At 40.2% G+C, this 18594-nt stretch overlaps 1 protein-coding gene across 2 annotated transcripts; it reads right to left on the reverse strand.

Moving 5' to 3' along the window:
• Positions 1 to 17: 17 nt before the first annotated feature.
• Positions 18 to 18477, reverse strand: zc3h7a (zinc finger CCCH-type containing 7A). Of its 2 annotated transcripts, none has more exons than XM_071517865.1 (23): positions 18364 to 18477; positions 16899 to 17002; positions 14152 to 14191; positions 13771 to 13974; positions 11423 to 11581; positions 9190 to 9270; positions 8991 to 9044; positions 8857 to 8896; positions 8426 to 8760; positions 8053 to 8302; positions 7577 to 7605; positions 7322 to 7466; positions 7034 to 7192; positions 6038 to 6243; positions 5701 to 5801; positions 5284 to 5465; positions 4402 to 4475; positions 2870 to 3003; positions 2017 to 2122; positions 1790 to 1898; positions 1551 to 1684; positions 842 to 1005; positions 18 to 749 (listed from the first exon to the last, which is right to left on the reverse strand). In XM_071517865.1, the coding sequence occupies exons 2-23, from the start codon at positions 16964 to 16966 to the stop codon at positions 560 to 562; spliced, it is 2964 nt and encodes a 987-aa protein (XP_071373966.1). In that variant the 5' UTR covers positions 16967 to 17002; positions 18364 to 18477; the 3' UTR covers positions 18 to 559. The 2 variants fall into 2 exon arrangements, with proteins under 2 accessions (XP_071373966.1, XP_071373965.1); XM_071517864.1 differs by having other exon boundaries at positions 19 to 749; positions 2870 to 3006.
• Between the last annotated feature and the right edge of the window lie 117 nt (positions 18478 to 18594).

Here is an 18594-nt window from a genome sequence, read left to right on the forward strand (position 1 = left end):
TAAACACACAACTGGAGTTTAAAAAAGAAGCCTTTATTTGGGTTGCTGCCCTTTACATTTGTAACACTATCAAATGAATGGAAAAAAAGTGAAAATGACCTATGCAGACAGAATAAAATAAAAAGAACTTGAACTCAACCGTCAATTTTAAGTATTCCATACTTAAAAACCTCTTGATAGGGGGGAAAACAAGTCCTAACATATAGACTGCTTATGAAAAATAAATGATTTTCCAACTGTAAGTCAACTGTAAGTACTGGAACAGGTCTCTGATCAAAGTACGCATGCCATTTTCGTCACCGTGTTCAGACATTCTACTGAGAGGTGCATAGCAAAGCTTTCAAGTGTCCTTCACTCAAATGATTGCCGTTTTAAGTCTGTAATGCGCCTTTGTCTCTGATCAGAGTAACCAGCCACCACTCTTAGAGCCGGTCCTGAGTGCCCTCCATTAAAAACATGCTGTGATCAGGCTCTTTGTTCCACAGAGGCCCTCAAGGCTCACATGATTCAAGACTGTGCCATACAATGCTGCGACATACTTTGCGAGTGAGTGTGAATTTTATTTAATGTCTTTAAGCAGAAAACTGTATTTACCAAAGTCATTGTCATTTGGTGCTATTAGATGGTCTTTTCTAGCTTTGGCAAGTTTCATCAAAAGGAATTCCCTGCGCTCCATCCACTCTTTTAGTTCCTGGTTCCCGTGCGCCAGCTTACACAAGTCGTCCTCCGTGCACGTGCCTTTGAGGAACCTGTCAGACGTGGGATCAAATGTCAGCCATCAAAAACGAATGGAATCAAAATCGGTCACCGGAGATGGATCTTTTGTGGCCGACAACCTTACCTCTCACAAACTTTGAAAGTGCCTGTGGGAAATCGATACTGCCAGCAGTTCTGGTCGTCTTCAGAGTTGAAAACTTTGTCTTTGTGTTTTTCTGAAGTGATGTGCTGCTGCCACTGCTTGTCACTGTTGCAGTTTTTACCACACAGCCAACAGTGATTGCCAGCCTGTCAAAACACAACAGAACAAATAATTTTGTCATTTAGATTATGTTATACAATTCATTTGTCTCTGCTTGTCATCTTGATTTTTTTATTGTTAGTTTCTTTTGTTTGCTTTGAGAAGAGGTTTTAATTAACAAGTTTTTTTTTTAAGATTAGTGATTAGCATCTCTGTTCTTTTCATTTATTTATTAATGCTTATTTTAATCACTTTGCAAATTAACTAAAATAAAGTAAGATTTATCACAATGTAAAAGCAAGGCATTAGGAATGCACCATTTTTTGCATTACATACAGATTCTGACCACTAAACTTTGATTATCTACCAAAAGCAAATACAAAAGCATACTACATAATGTAGGCTTTGGTAGCAGTACTAGCACACGTATCGCTGTTTTCAATTTCTACAACAGAAAAATGAAAACTGAGAAGGAAATAAATTAAACAGTAAGATTTGGATTAAAACTTGGCCCTTGGGAATATTATCCAAATGTGATTGAATTTGACCATAAGCCATTTTTGTTCAGACATTTGCTGGTTTGTCAACTCACCACTTCTTCAGCATAGTCTGTTGGCATGTGAATCTGCTTGCCATTCTCCCTCATGGAGTTACTGGAGGTCTCCTCGCCCCAGCCAGGCTTCTGAGACTGCAGCCACTGCTCATAAAGCTGATCCATATCTGGAACTACATCAAGGGTAAGTTGAGTGTGATTACTTGTCCACAATAGCTGTGGTGCAACACATATGAATTCAATTCTAGTTAGAGAGCCCATCTCCTTGACAAACTCACTGTTGTTCTCCTTCATGTAGGTCCAAAGGTCTCTTTCCTCTACACTGTGAGCAAAGGTGCAGTTCCCAATGTATTGGCACTTCTTGCCAGCAGTCACATGCATGCAAATCTAAAAAAGAAACAATAATAATACTTTGGTGACCATTGCAGGGGAATTATATCAGCAGCACGAAGGAAATGTATTTTTAATAGTTTTGTTGCTAAACTTAGGTTTAGAAGGCACATACCTCAAACTGAGATGGGATGGGCTTTTTGGTTGGAAGCGGTCGAACAGTTGTCCACTTTTTCCGTTCATTGGAACTTACCAGCACCACCCGTCTGTCCTTTGACCACCTGAGACACAGATCATTTGTGAATAAAGGTCAAGGCTACAGTTTAACCATCGCTGAGTCGAGAGACTACCTCTCCAACCAGTACATGCTCCAAATGAGAGATTCTGTAACCAAGTTAATGCGGTCTTTAATTAGCTTGCATTTTCCAATGCTTTAACTGCTGCAACCCTTTCTCCGAGTGTCATCAGGGACTTCAATGCCTCCAACAGCTCCTACAGAACTATGGGATCACCTAAACTGTGTATGAAAGCGGATCCACAAAGCGTGTCCCTCTCAACGTTTCAGGCCCCCTCCACAAGTAAGAGCAGGATGCTCCTAAAGGCCGAAGAATGATCCACATCACCTAGCTAGGTGGGATCAAGTCAACGCTCATACAGAATATATAGCTGGGTGGAGAGACATCCTCAGTATGACAGAACAGGCATGGAAGGCAGTACATGATTCATATTGCTCTTCACAGGATCTTGAGACATACAGGCTATGTACACACTGCAGCAAAATACAGCTGTCAGTCCTGTCAAGTAAATGAAAACACTGGTAGCTGCCATATTGGTCTTAAGTACACGTTACTATGCTTACAGATATTTACAGCCATCACGAGATCGGAGGAGCAAACGACATACAGTAGACATACAGTCTAGTCAGTTTACTCCGATCTGCTCCAATGTGAAACATACATATGCACATTCACTCTCATTCATAAATTCAGCTGTCACTACCAAATTCAGTCACAGCCACAGATACTCACGTGTGTCTGGCCTTGGCTGAACAATACTTCTTCTGCTTGTCTGCTTCACTCAGTTGGCCGTTTCTCCAGCACTGCCCACAGACGAACATCATCTTCAGATTTGGGGGTCCAAACCTCCTTTGTGCATTGGGAAGCTGCTGATGAGATAAATTTGTAGGATTGGGTGACTAAACAATCAAACTACAATTTCAACAGTCAATCAAGTGGCAGAGCTCAATTTATATATTGTTGATCAGCCATTCATGCAGCAAAATATAGCTTCACATTGTTGACACACACTGCATAAACAAGGATGAGATGTAATCGAATCCAAATTCTGTATTTGGCATTAAGCAGGCAAAACGCACTTAACACATATCCTACTGGCAGTTAATTCACAGCAGCCTGACTGTTTTGTTTACAATTCGTTTGATGCAACATGAGGGACAGAGACATCATGAGATTATATCTCTGTGCTGCAGAACACCTTTCTCCTCTCAGTAAAACCTGCTGAGCTTAGAGCTAGCACAGCCTTGTGGGAAAAGCGAGACAGTTCAGCCTTTTCTCCAGCCAACTGTAAAAACACTACAGTTATTTGGCCTCTCAACAAGGGGTAACTGGGCTGCTGAAATGACATTTTAGACACTAGAGAAAATATAGAATAAAAAAATAATAGTTCTTGTTGTTTCCAAATTTTGGTACAGAATCAGAGTGAAGAGATGAGGCAGATAGTTTTTTTCTGCAGCTATTTTTACTGGGTGATGTTTTTTGAACCAACAGCACTGATGGAGAACACCAATATGGGATAAAAAAAAAAATAGCAGCTTGCAATCCAAGCCAAACTACTGTGAGTGAGGCAGAGATATAACTGATGCTTTTCAAAACACAACCACCTGAAGCATCTCAAGGCTTTAATATTTAATATATTCAATATTAGATGGTGCTGGCTGTGGCGTGGAGCCTGATGCTACTAATTTACCTGGCAGATTGCAGCGATGAAAGATGTCAGTAATGTGAAAGGATGAAAGATGTCAGTAATGTGAAAGGATCTTAATTTGTTCTTTTGGTTACGTTCCATACTTATTACAAGCCTACGCATCATGTTAAAGGCTGCTTAATGTCTTTAAAAAGGGAAATTATCCATGGGCCTAAATGTTTTAATAGTGTGCGTGGCTTGCTGAGGCATTTTGAATGTTTAAAGATGTTTAGTATTTAACCCATATATCTCTTTGGTCCTGCTTTGGTAAATATATCCATGATCACATTTATACAGTCAAAAACATCAAATACCACTGAAGACTACACAGAAAATGACAAGTTCAAAGGCGTAGGTGTCTCCCCTCCAACTGAAAGAGTTTTATTGATATTACCAATTATTCATGACATTCGATTATATTCGATGGTCATTTTAGGATGTAAAAAAAAAAATATATATTATTAGAGCTCCAGCAAATGATGTTAAAGGTGACCTATGAGAGTGGTAAGAAATTAGGAAATGCAAGCAGTAACATGAGACACCCGTGGCTACAGTGTTGATGTTTGAGGATCCTTACCTGGGCTCCTTGCAAGGTAGCGGTCATACTCCAAAACTTCCTTGCTTCCTGGACAATATTTTCATGAGTGATGCCTGTGTGATGCAAAATGAATAAATGAGTCAATGCTAATAAAAGAGAGAATTATCAACAAGGCAAAAATAAAACAGGGGCCAGAAAAAGGTCTGAAGGCACTTCCAAATGCTAATGCAGTGCTGTCACTAACCTTAACACTTATTTTCAATAGTCACAATTAACCATCACATAGGGCTGGGCGATAATTCAATATTATCATTTATCGTCTTTCAGTGGAATCATATCGTGATGATATGAAGATATTTTAATATTGTGACACACATTTCTGCTGTCTAAACTGATGATGACAAGCAAATTTTACTTAAAAACTCTCATAAAATGAGGTATGGTAGGAATATTATTTGAATATTTGTTGTTTGCCATCACACCTAACATCACCATTCGGTTCAATGAGATGAACATTAATTTGATTATTTAACGTGATTTTGCATACATGAACCATATCGTGATATATATTGATATCGAGAAAAATCCTTATGATTATCGTGATATTGATTTCAACCATATCGCCCAGCCCTACCATCACATACAGATAAGTCTCTGTCATGAGCTGTCAATCAATTTGAGGAAGAAAAACTGTCACCATAAGCAACACAAAACCATGAATTTGCATTTCTTTACATGAATTTCCACAGGCAGCGGGGAACATGAGCTGGGCGGCCGCCTAAACTATTTCTATGCAGGAAAAAATGCTGCCAGAGGGTGTTGAAAGTGACAATGTAAATGAGGGAGAAAATGTGAGGAGGACCATATGTAAGTGCAGACCCAGCCAGCGGTCAGGTCAGTACTTTCAAAGAGCGGACTCACCAAGCTCCTGCTGCATCATCCAGACCTTCAGCTCGATCAGGCTGTGGGCGTAGAAGCAGTCGTCCTCTCTCACACAGCCGTAGCGAACCTCGTGACGACAAAGGTCCAGCTGGCAGTGTGGATTCAGCGGTCTGATTTTGGAATAACGTACCGTATTCTCCTTTAAAATGTGGACCAGGCACCTGAAAGAAAAACACGAGTATAATGCTCACAATGTTTTCCTGCTTCTTGGCATCCCTGAATGGTAGTTTATCTGAACAGACATTCCAGTATATTGTTAACTAAATATATATATCAGTGAGTGATGCAACCATGCTGCATTACAATATTAAACAGTTTTGATACAGACAACTACTTAGCAGATTTCTTATAGTAATAAACCAAACAATGGTTTCAGAGAAATGTGAAATTACTTACTTATGATCTTCAAAGTCATGCTTTGTCACTGGATGAGAGCAAAGACAAGGGTTGTCCTTGTTGGTTTTGCTGATTATTCTGGGTTTGTGATCAAAGCATACCTGTAGATCAGATAATATATACATTGGAATATTTCATTAAGGTTTGTAACAATAACATTTTTGATGTTTTAAGGCTTTTTTCTTTTAATACTAACATGTTAAAGATAAATCTTAAACACCCCTCCAATGGACTACGAAAAGTGCTGGGAATGTTAGACCACTGTGATTCTATTAAATATAATTAAGCTACCCACACCTTGATTTCATGCATTATCTGGTAAAAAGCCATTACTCACTCCGCAGAGAAACATGAATATCCCATGGTGTTCCTGTAGGATCTTGGGGACAGTCAACCTGATGTTGCAGTTGGGCCCAAAGGGGTCGAACAGCAGCTCCCTGGAGATAAACCCTTTTCGCTCCAGGGTCCAAACATCAATCTCTTCCTGGCAGTATGCAAATGTGCAGTGGCCAGGGTATAGGCACTCTTCTCCAATGGCGACCTCTAAAACCACAAAAGGTACCATTTTAAGCATTGACTCTTATCCAGGACGACTCACGAGTGCAACAATAGTAAAGTTTAAAGTAAATAGTGCCAGGATCGAAGTCAAGCACCTAGACGACGTATGTTACAAATATTCCTGTTCCTATAATATTCATGTATAATAGTGAAGTGCTGGGTAACGAAATACGAGCCGTGCAGAATAAAAAAAAAACATATGAAGGCTTTAGAATTAATAATTTTGTTTCAATTATTTGGGGGATTAGATGTAATTTTGTATAGATTAAATATATTTCACACCAAAATTTACTACATTTCTGGATTAAAAAAAAGCAAACAAGACATTAACATGCATGCACACATTCGGAAATTGGGGTTTTAACTCTTAGCCATCGACTGTTCATTTCAACGCCACCACCGAGATGAGGTCGGTATATTTTATCAACTGGTAGGGGACAGTCTGAGGTAAAACCCAATGAGTCCATCAGAATCAAAATAAGTAAATGGGGCAGAACTACTTTTTACAATTTGAATCCGCTTGTTTTCTTGTGTAACAATGAAAACCCTTGACATTGTTTTTTGTCATTTATAACTAAAATTCTTTCAGTTGTATGCACCATCTCTGAATATTAAGCACAATCAACAGAACATATATCTGCATCAACACATTACTGCTGTTTGGGAGACTTAAGTCTGTGATTTTGAAAACAAGCAAGGCTCTACTGTGGCTCCAAAAGGGCCGACCAAAACAAATATATCACAATTATATGCTCTGAAATTATATAACAGTTACCTTTGCAAATGTAATAAGGTCCAACGTATTGGTTTTTTGTTGGTCTAGGTCGAATGAGCTTCCAAGTTTTGTCTGGCAAGTGCTTGATTCTGCCAAGTAAAGCATCCTTCTTGCATTTGTGGTCTTCGGTATGAAGTGTGTAATCCAACACCCCGGGCCCTGTGGATATCAAAGTAAGAAAATAACTAACTAAGAAATACAGCCGTATCCCACAGACATCAACCACTAAGACACTGCACTTCTGAAAGTGGACAGTGACACAACTGTACCGTCAGAGCGATTTCTCACCAGTTTTGACGAAGCAGATTGAGCACGCTTGTTTGAATTCATGCGTTTCAGCTAATGGGTTCTTTGCCAGATCCACAGCAGCAGGAAGGCCCTTTATATCAGGCATACCCACAGCCATTCCCATGGGGTTGTCATTATTGTTCAGCTGTAATTGGGGGAAAAAAAATCTTAAAATGCTGCAAATAGAAGTCTGTATGAATGTCAAAACTGACAATGCCTAGCTATAATTCATAACATGAACAGACAGTTAAGTACCTGTGTAATGAATGGACTCTGAGCATATTCTGAAAGAGATGGGGAAAAGAAAAAAAAATCAGTTAAACAATATCCAACATGCTAATTCAACTTGCTACAGTCTAAATAGTTTATTTAGCGCAGGGAAAATGATATATAAGGTATAACTGCATCATCAACAACTTCTGTTTATTTTGACTTTGTGAATTTGAATTGTAGTCATAATAAATAATATTAATGTGATACTTTATTGATGTCTGTAAGGAAATTTTCTTTTCGCTTGACCCTCTCCACAGGGAGTTTAGAGTACATAAGTAAGGCCCAGGAGCTGGTAAAAGATTCAGTATTGCTCTAGGACACTTCAGCAGGGCAGATGTGGGTCCTCTGATTGAAAGACGGTCTCTAGGCCACCCTGCTGCCAAACCTAAATAGTAAAAATCCCTAATCCTTATAGTCAAAAGACGTGACTGAGCAGACCAGGTAACGCAGTAGCATACCTGGCTTATATTCTGATATCGAGAGACTGTCCAGGGAGTCCAGTGGCGAGGGGAGCGAGTCCAAAGTCTCCATACCAAAATACACACTTGATCCTGATTTGTGATACAGTGGGGGTAGATTTACGGTACACTGCTGGGCACCGTGGAGAAAAGGGTTGATGTGAGATGGCATTAGGAACGGACTGGGCATGGAACTGCCTGAGGCAATACTGGTTGGCAGAGGGAGCGGCCCCTTCACTGTGGGTATGCCCTAAAGGAAGAGAGAAACAAAAGTCACATTTTATGTCAGTCTGAGCCAGAGCGATAGTCAATAGATAGACGCGCTGTCACATCGTATTCATCAGCGAGATCCTCCGGTCATATCTGCACTAACCATGGCAGATTCCGGGGGGCCGGCTTGGTCCAGTAGATCATCGAGGTCATCCCCAATGATTTCTGCATCGTAATCTTGACTGGACTCGGGCAACGGGCAAGACTTGATGGTTCTAGATCCGTTGACCAATGTGGGCACGGGTAGAGAGACTGACGCAGGCGCAGACACAGGCAGGGGGACAGGCTCGAAGCTGGGTGCCTCGGGAGCCGGCACAGAGGAGATACTGCTGCTGGGAGGAACTTCATCCACCACTTTATCATTCAGAGGCGGGTGCACTGCCGCCGGAACTTGGACTGGGACAGAAGCTCCACCATCCTGACCCAGCTGAGGCACTTCTAAAACACATAGGGGGGGGAGGGAGAAGAAAATGATTTTGCTCCCCCACCATCTTCGATGATCAAATCATAGCTGTTCAAATTACGATAACTTACCTATTTCTATATCTTCCACTGAAGTAGAGCCATGAGAAAACTGAATGAATGCAAAAAGAATGGAATTAAACTATTTATTTATCGCAATAGTATATTTTCTACTGTGCAGGGGAAATAGGCATCATATCCCTTACCTTGTCACATGATGCGTCTGAATAACTTGATCCACGCAGGGCGTTCAAGGCAGGCTGTTAAAGGGGAACACCACTCAGTTTACTTTAACTATGAATACATTATGTTGCTTATATGGCTAGGGCAGCATATATATGTGAACATGAATAACTCCAAAAGCCAGATATGGTAGTCAGATTTTGTGTTTGGAGACACACCTACCTTACTCCTAACATAAGCTTTACGGATTTTCAATCCCAATGTTTTGGCAAGGTCCTGAGTCAGCTGTATGACACTGGGATCCTAGGGAAACAAATCACATACACAGTAGTTATTCAAAGACAACTTGGACAGTATTCACCAGCCCTGATTTTTTTTGCATATTTTATTATGCAACAAAATGATTGTGAAGTGATTATTGGAGATAAATAGAAATTTTGGGGCAAATTTGCTCAGACTTCCATTTTTAACCTGTAGTACGGGGTTCTGAGCAACATTTCTCCATCCATATCTTTAGCAACAAATAAAGAAACTTAACAAAGTATCACATATGCAAATGGAGCAAATGATATAAAACTGTCTCATTTACAGGCAGTGGGGTAGCTTAATATATCCAATAGCAAACACATGCAAATAGTAAACATGATGTCCCCCACTAGTGATGTAGGTTCCACCCTTGGGTCAGTCAGTGATTGCTGAGTGTACTTGAAATATGAGTGAAACTGTATAAGCATTTTCGTATGGGACAATGAAAGGACAGATTGACCATATATTTCTGTTGCCTACTCTCCTCAGAATTAGGCTTACAAGTTGTATCTTGACATAGTAACTGTAATTGTCCTGTTTTTACTCAATACAGTACAAAATATAAGAACTACAATACGCAATAAATACAATCCGTACATTACACAATGTACACTACAATACAATTTATAATACAATATAACATACCACACCAGGAGCGCGAGTGTTATAAATAATGTAAATGCTAAATGATAAGTGATATATGGTATTGCACAGTAGGTAAGTAGTAATATAAGTAGTCAACACTGACGGCACAGTGGTAGTGCAGTGATGATGCAATAACAGTACAACAGTCCAACAACTGTATAATAACTACAGTGTCTTGTGGTTAGAGGTTTGCCCAAAAATTCTCCATTGACTCTCAATTCAACACATCAACCCAGTCTGATGTCTCCAAGTGTGTAGCGTGTGTAGACTATTATCTTACCTATAATAACTTTAACTGTATTTCTTTACCACTGAGTCCCCATTCATTGTCCCCCACATTGTATGATAACTTTAACTGTATGACCTGCTTCACCACTGAGTCCCCATTCATTGTCAATGCTGCCCCCTAGCGGCACAAAGTCAACGTTACAGTGTGACTAACAAACGAACGAACGAACGGACAGAGACCGATCCATAGTCCCCCCTTTGGTGGGGGACAATAATGAGAAAACAACTGGACTGGGGAATTAGGGAACGTCCACGATGATGAAGACAGGACCTGCTCACACAAATGGTTCACCTATCTATAATGTTAGCTCATGTCAGCAGTCAGCTACTTGTTAATGTTACATTAATCTCTAACCCAACCAGGTGTAATTCTTATTAACTGACAGCAATTACAATTTGATCGGTAGTATTAGGAAAATCCCTATATACACTAGGTGACTTTAGCCAGGTAAAACTTAAAAATAGTTATAGGCTACAACTTACACATTTAACAACACCGAAGCACTGATATGAGCAGGTTTTAGCTTCAATGTACCCTTCAATCCAGTTGCTGTAGCTTGGGTAATTTGTTTACAGCTCTGCTCATCTCTCAATGATACCAAGGATAATTTTGGTGTACATTTTATGTCCAGAGGTCAGCTATTGTTTCATCTGCTTTGGTGCCTTCCGCATTGTGTCCCACCAAGAGTATGACGTAAATCAAATAAAGCTGCCAATGACACCAGAAGTTAGATATTCAGTTCCAGTTTCTCAAGTCTAGCTAAACTAGCAGGCTCCCATAAACCATCCAATCAAAGACTGCCAACGAATATGGGTAAGACCTGTATTACTGTGGTTTACCATATCACTAACAAACTGACTATTTATGTTATACAATGTTAGCATTATTGGCAGTATCCATGTAGCAATCAAAACTGTACAAACGGAACCAACCAAATGTATTTTTATGCTGAGCAAATGCAGCCAGAATCCCCTCTCCGCTTTAGGCAGCTCGCCAGAGACACAGCAACACTTTCCGCCTGCGTTGGACGAGCCGTGCCCAGCGGCATCACGGGCCCCGGCTGGCGCATGCCCATTTCAATTTGCTTAACTTTTGTCAACTTTGTTGAAACAAATAAAACAAAGAACCAACCAAACAAAAAACTAGCGAGTACATTCTGTGCACATTTGGTGGGATTAACATGAATACGCTGATAAATATTTTATTACATCTTACCTGAGGCACTGCTAGAGAACATTTGGCAACAGCCTCATAGGCCTCTTGATGTCTCCCCAATTCTTTCAAGGATTTTGCTTTTCTGTATAGCGCTTTATAGTTCCCCTCATTCAGATGGAGAGCTTTCTCACAGTCTTCTAATGCTTGGTCATAGAGTCCCTAAGGGGAAAAAAGTTTATTTAATTTTCTCAGAATCAGAACAGGTATACCTATTCAACAGTAGTGCTGTAAAGGACACAATGTGAATCAAGAAACCTCACTTTTGCTAAGTTCAATCACAAATTGATTTTAAAGGTTGAGTGAGTCAGGTAGGAACCGATAGGCGTGGCATGTGGAGTCTTGGAAACGGCAGAGCGGTTTTTCCTGCCAGATCACATTGTTGAATGTTGCTTAGGCAGTGACAAGAAAAAGGAGCTGGCTGTACTTCAAAAGCATCAATCTTTCCTGAAATGAAGGATCTTTTTTCCCTGGATCTTCATTTGTTCAATAGATTAGGATTTTGGGAAGCATTCAATATGATACATGCTGATAGTGGCTGTCAGATAGGCCATATCACTCCAAAATCTGAGATTAATCATTACAGCATAAAACATATGTGGAATTACAGCGCGTCTACAGTGACAAATATAGTCAATGATTTGCCAGTGACCAGCAGTTGTTTTTCCTCATACCTTTTCAAACTTTTTGCCCAATTCCAGACCTGGGAAATATGAAATTCCTGGGTAGGAACCTGTATAAATATGTTTTGACTAATTCACTTCACTGCATCTGCCCACTGTATCTTAGTACTCTATCATTTCATTATTCTTTCAGTTGTGTTTCTGATAAGCCACACATAAGGGCAGCTGCATAACTACTTGTCTCACAAAACAGTGAGAAGAGTAGGAAAAATATTAATGCTAAAACTTCATTAAGTAAATCCATTCATCATTATGCCTCCCACTCATACCTTTAGGTTGATCATTTGCCATTTCATTTATTTATGAAAACAAGCATTTCATTTATTCATAAAAACAAGCAATTCATCAACTTCTTACCTTGTCAGTTTATTTTTATTGATCCATTAAACTGTGGAGCTCAACGGTTTTAGGACCCAAATTCTATCTCATGGAATCTCACTGCATCTCTCATTATGTTCTCAAAACTTACACCCCACCCCCAAACCCACTGTAATAAAAAGGCAAGGAAATTAACTGGTGGATAATTATAAATATCTGGCAGATGTGGTGGACAGCAGCTTTGTTTTGCTCTCAGGCTAACATAAATGCAACAAGGCACAGGAGTGGTTGTTTGTTTTTCCTATGGAAAATGACCTCCTAGCATGTGTGACAAATGATGACCTTGTCTGCAATGCAAATAAATTTGCATTGTAGCCTGGCTTGCCAGTTTGAGCAATTATATGTAATATTGTGATTAAGAGGCCAGCAGACACAGAAAGTAGAAATGTGGTGTGTTGCAACAACCAAAGGAGACATCAGAGCCAAAGGGGAAAAAAAGCGATATTTCATGAGAAGTAACGTCATGATGAGTGAGGGAAGATACGTGACTGGCTGGTTTTTGAACTGTAGCCTATAGCCTAAACAAGCCTTTAACACTTATTTTAAAAAGTCACTGGTAAAAAATGTGAGTGGCTGGTAAGAATTTAAGAATCTACCAGACAGAGTGGCTCATGAATCAAAAAGTTAATTTCCCACCCTGGCAATAATATTGGGGAGTTTCAAAATAGCCAGTGAGGTTATTGGTGTAAGCCAGGCACAAGTAATTGAAATCTCTGAGAGGCTTTTGGTGAGGAAGGCTGATGCTGTTCTCAAATGCCCTGGGCGCCGCTTTCAAGTGCCGAAACTCAAGGGATTTATTTATCTGCACTGCAATTAGACTTGGGCTTAATTTACACATGAAATGATGTTGCTTCTTGTGCCTATGTGAGTGCTTTGTTTTTGCACCGATCAAAGATTCTCCGTCTGGTCTTATCAGCTGATGTTTGTACATTCGGTATATGGTGCAGTGATTTATTATGTGTTTTATTGCTCTTTCATCTTATTCATTTTATTTTTATTATGAGTCATTGTGTGTTTTTCATGTAAACCCGGTCCGCCAATTACATTTTCATAACGGAACAATAAAATTTGATCAAATGAATGAACAGAATTACAACCAACAATCAGACTGTTATGGTGATATATGATCTGCGGCTGCCACTTCTTTGACAACCAAAATCAATAATATTCTCTTCCTAATATGAGAGTACAAGCTGCTACCTACTACTCATGGAAAAAGTCTGTCTTTCTGTAGTATTCCCCAAGTCGTGTGTGAAAGGGGTCCCAATGTGACCGTCACACCTTACTTACCGGAACAACGTTCAAGTACGCTGCGGCTCGATTTGCGTACAGCTTTTCCAATAATCCTGTCGGAACGGAGATATCTTCCGAGTCAGCATATTCTGCTATACTCAAGGCCTCTGTGTACATTTCAATGGATTTGGTCCATTCCCCTTCTTTAAATACGTCGTTTCCTTCTCCAAAAAGATTCCACACGAGGTCCTGAATAAACACCTGAACAGACAAAAGCAACCATATCAGTATGAAAATGTAAAAGTAGTACATTATGAGGCTGATTTGCCCTTTCAGCCATGTGCTATTTTATGTCCCTAAATGAATTAAACAGAATACATACTAGTAGGGACACAAAATTAAAGCTGTGACAGCACATCAAAATTTACGCATCCTCACCTCGTACCGTTCTTGAGTTCCAGGAAATGGCAGGGTTGATCTAAATGCAAACAACACACAGGGATCATTAAAGTTTCATGTGATCAAATAGAATAACAGGACATTGCGAAATACATGCATGAACATAAAACTAATACTGCTCAGTGTGAGGCTGCAAAATTGTGTATTCACACTGCCATTTGAATTTCCACAATTCATAAAATCATAGAATATTGGCATATTGATATATTTCATTTTGAATGTCTGACGTAGTTCATTTTGTTTCTCAAATCATCGAGATTAAAAACTGTGATCCTAAAATCATAATATTTGGTATTATCATTTTAGCCATAGCCTGTGATCCATTACATGGGAGATCTATAGTATATTAGTAGTCTGTCCTCTCATATCAATAACGCTGAACAGGTGGCCAAAATAAATGAAGGAATCACCACCACATACAAGGTCACAGTGTGGACATGTGGTGAAATACCAGATCTGAACACCAGCATCATAGCACCCAAAATTAATCTAAAATGTACTTGGGTGGGCCTAGGGCTGTCGCGGTGAAGGAATTTCCCCTGCGGTGATTTAGGGTGGCTCAACAGCGCGGTATGCGGTGTATGTGACACACCACATGCTAATTTGCATATCTAATATGCTAATATGAATATATAACCTACAGTCTCCGCTCGCAGCAGAGGGAGGGGGGCTACGCTGTGTGTGGGAAGCGCTGTGATCATGAGACCCCTCTGGAGTAGAGCAAACCGGCATCAGCCGTACCAGTTTATTGGCAAATGCTTTGGGATTCAATACTTTAACATTGTTCCCCATGGTCAGAAAATGTCGCCAGATTTGTCACTAGTCGCTTTTCAGAAATAAAGTCACCAGGGGGTTCTGAAAAGTGGCTAAATCATGAAAAAAAGAAAAAACTTGAACATAGCGCGGTTGTGACGGTTGCTTGCCATCCACTGTGGTTGGCTTGTCTATAGTGCGGTATTGCAATATTGCTGTTATTTCGACAGCCCTAGGTGGGCCACCCAAATATTAACATTATATGGGGAAACCCTGGAATTGTTTGACTAGGTTCAACTGGTGGTAGTAAGGATTTGCCAGAAAAAACAGATATTCAAAAAATATTCAAGAGTCTCTTGGTTATCATTTAAAAGTTCAAGTGTGAATTGATGTCGATGCTACTTATGCTAGACAGAATTGTTTTTGTTTTTTATTTTCATTCAGAAATAAAAAAGGTATTTTTTCAGTCACAACTGTCTTCATTCAGATTTTGCTCAAAATATCATAATATAAAACTGTGAACCTGGAAGTTTGAAAATTGTAAAAGCAGATTTGGTATTTTCTTTCCTGACTGAAGCAGACTTTAGACTTCTTTGCACAGTTAGATTCCTGGGGCGACTTTCTCAGTGGCCCCCAGTGCACCTTGCATTAACACGCATCTGCATTTCATTCACTTTGCATTAAAAACCCATCGGGAGTATCCAAATCGTATCGGACTGCTTTCTCTTGCAAATCACGAACTGGAATACGTTGCCAGCATGACAACTTTCTCTCACAATTAATTTGAGAAAAAAAACATGTTCATTAAGCTCATGTTTCAAGCATAATCTCACCAACACTAGGGAGGGTGTAACGCTGCTGCATGTATGATGTCATTTACTTCAAGACTTAGCACACTATGGGCATCAGCTGGTCAATTCAGTCCGGATAGTGCCAAGCAAGATAGCAATCACAGGTGTATATGTTTTCTTCAAGTTTTTTTTTTTGTAAATCATATATACAGAATTTGATAAAAGACTTTAGATAATAGTATTCTTCAACAAATCCAACTGTATCTTGTAAGGCCTAACGATATGCATGCTAATCTGAAGACTGTCAAATCAAATCAAACTGGTGAGTAGGGGCAATAGTCTTGGGCAAATTTACAAAATTTCAGTGTTCACTTTTGTGCTCTCAAAAAAGGCATCTGTTGAATTGGATGCAATGCAACGAGAGCAAAGATCCTTTCCCCTGCACTGGCACTGTTCTAAAGCAAATTGTGGAAATACTGAAGGTCTGTCTGGAGCATGATTACAAAGCTGCTAACATGAATACGATTAACAAATCAGGAGAATATCCCACATTAAAAACAAAAATTAAAACTAGCTGGCAGGAAAGGAGTCAGCAATCAGCTTTCTGGCCGGCAGCCAGCGCTTCTGGAAAACACTGCATGATGCAAGACTGATTTGTCCTACTCTGCTGATGAATACTTAACTATGGCTAGTGGGAAAGTTGTTTACTATTGGTAGAAACAGACTTTGTGTGAATTTATAGGAGATTCACTTCTTCTGTCCTCATTGTCATGTCATGCATGCAAAAGAATGCATAACATGGCATTTTATGTACACTTGTTTTGAAGATTGTTTGCATTGGCAATAACTTAATATCAGTATCCTAAAAAAAGCCTAGTCTTCAGTATTGTTGAAACATTCGGTGACAACTTTAAATAGGCTTCCCTAACTTCGAACAGACAGACTCCTACTTGATAAGACTGCACCCAAGGAACCCCATCTGAGGTTTTTGTTGTTATACAACTTCCAGAACTTTCTATACTGTAGGCTGGGTGATGGCAATAGTAGGGAGAGGGCCACCTATCATCAGAATAGTGATCATTATACTTTATATACTTGTGCCAACTTGAACGGAGTGAAATAATAGTGATACGTGGGGGTGCTTCCCCACTTTAGGACCCAGTGACCTGACATGACACTTACTGAATGAACTGTAGTCCTTTCTGAATCTCCTGCCAGCGACTCCTTCTGTCCTGACACGCACCAGACATGTTTGCGTGTTAATATCCAGTCCTGGGAGTCAGCACCTGTAATGTTGACACCACACTGATTGTCACTGCCAAAGAATGACCGGCACTGGCAAAATGAACATTAGCCAACCGTTTCATGAATCACCATCTGTGGCTAGTCCAACTGGTGAACTGACACAATTAAGATAAGAAAGTTGACAGCCATCATATTACTGGCAGATTCTTGATGAGCTTCATCCTTCTTCCCTTGCCTCAGCGTTTCGTTTACAGCTTCCGCATTTAGCAATGACGACACACGTATAGATCCGGAACACAATAAGTTCAATTAATGTTACTTATATTTCGTTGACTAGCAAGCCGATGACTTCAGTAACCCCATGGTTTACCGTTTACTACATTCGCGTTACACTGACAACTATTTGAACCACTGGGTGATAGCAAGTTTACTCGGAAACGATTCAACTTGACACTTAACGCCAGGAGGTCCATTATCGGACACAGTTTTGCTAGCTCGGACGAACATTTAAGCCTTTCCGCCTACTTTCTAATAAGCCCATCAAATGTTTCATTAGAACCGCTAACAAACCACTGATTGTGTCAAAGTAGTTCACTCTAAACATGTAAGCATCTGTCCCATTTTTTCCTATGATGGACGACTGTCGACGCAAACCAATATCAGAAATGCAGCCAAGCCCTTTCGTAGTTAATGCTCATTGCCTGTTATTGTTTTGGCCTTTTCTCGACATCACTTCACACTTCTTCCAAAACTATTTGTTGGCCAGATGAGGATCTGGGCTACTGCACTACCCGCTCATACAAGGCGTAGGAATCGGGAAAATAGCGCTAGCCTTGGCGGATGCGCCTAACCGGTTTCGGTAAACAGAGATCAAATTGGCTTTGTTCTAAGACCATATGAATCATTACAAGGTAACTCTCCGGATGCTGTTTGACTACTGTGGACTCGCTGTGGGGTCGTCGTCCGATTTTGTGCGGGAAAGGAGCACCTCAGGCAGGGACGTGTCCGATAATGGGCGCATTTATGTTAGCGCACGTGTACTACCCGCGGCCGGGGAGCTCAAACTGTAGTAGACTTAATGTTAGCTATCATCATCTGCTAGCAAATGTTAGCAAGTTGTAGCTGAAAACGTTAACAAGCTAACGACACGAAAACAGTTCATTTGATTTGGAAAAACATAACGGTTGCCTCAGTTGTTGGCAAGATACGGACGTTACTAGGCAGCCGACGAAGATTCTAGGAAGTAGACTGGACCTAACAAAGCAAAGGCATGTCTCTCCTCTTGTCCAACTTAAACTAGTTTCTCAACGCAAACAATAGCGAGTTGTAGATATTTAGCTCCTATTCCAGCCGTAAGAAACATTACATAAATGAGTGAATAATGGCTGACGCACATACTTACATGAATGGATCTTTTTGTTAAACAGACCTTACGGTGGCTATCTAAATTGAGGAAGAATGATTTTCCGTTTTAGCTAAAATAACTTGGCTAGATACTGGTACTGTCGCCGAAGGCCGCCCTTTGCTACTTCTTCTTCTCGTGGGGTTTGAGGCCGAAAGCAGACGTCAAAGTCACGCTGCTGCCCCCTGCAGGAAATGAAGAGGTATGCCTGTTCTTCACACTAACCTGTGA

Source organism: Centroberyx affinis, unplaced genomic scaffold (genome assembly GCF_046629955.1).
Source record: "Centroberyx affinis isolate AG114_WGS23_722 - 3 ecotype Tasmania unplaced genomic scaffold, CSIRO-AGI_Caff_v1 ptg000532l_1, whole genome shotgun sequence".
NCBI classification, from domain to species: domain Eukaryota; kingdom Metazoa; phylum Chordata; class Actinopteri; order Beryciformes; family Berycidae; genus Centroberyx; species Centroberyx affinis.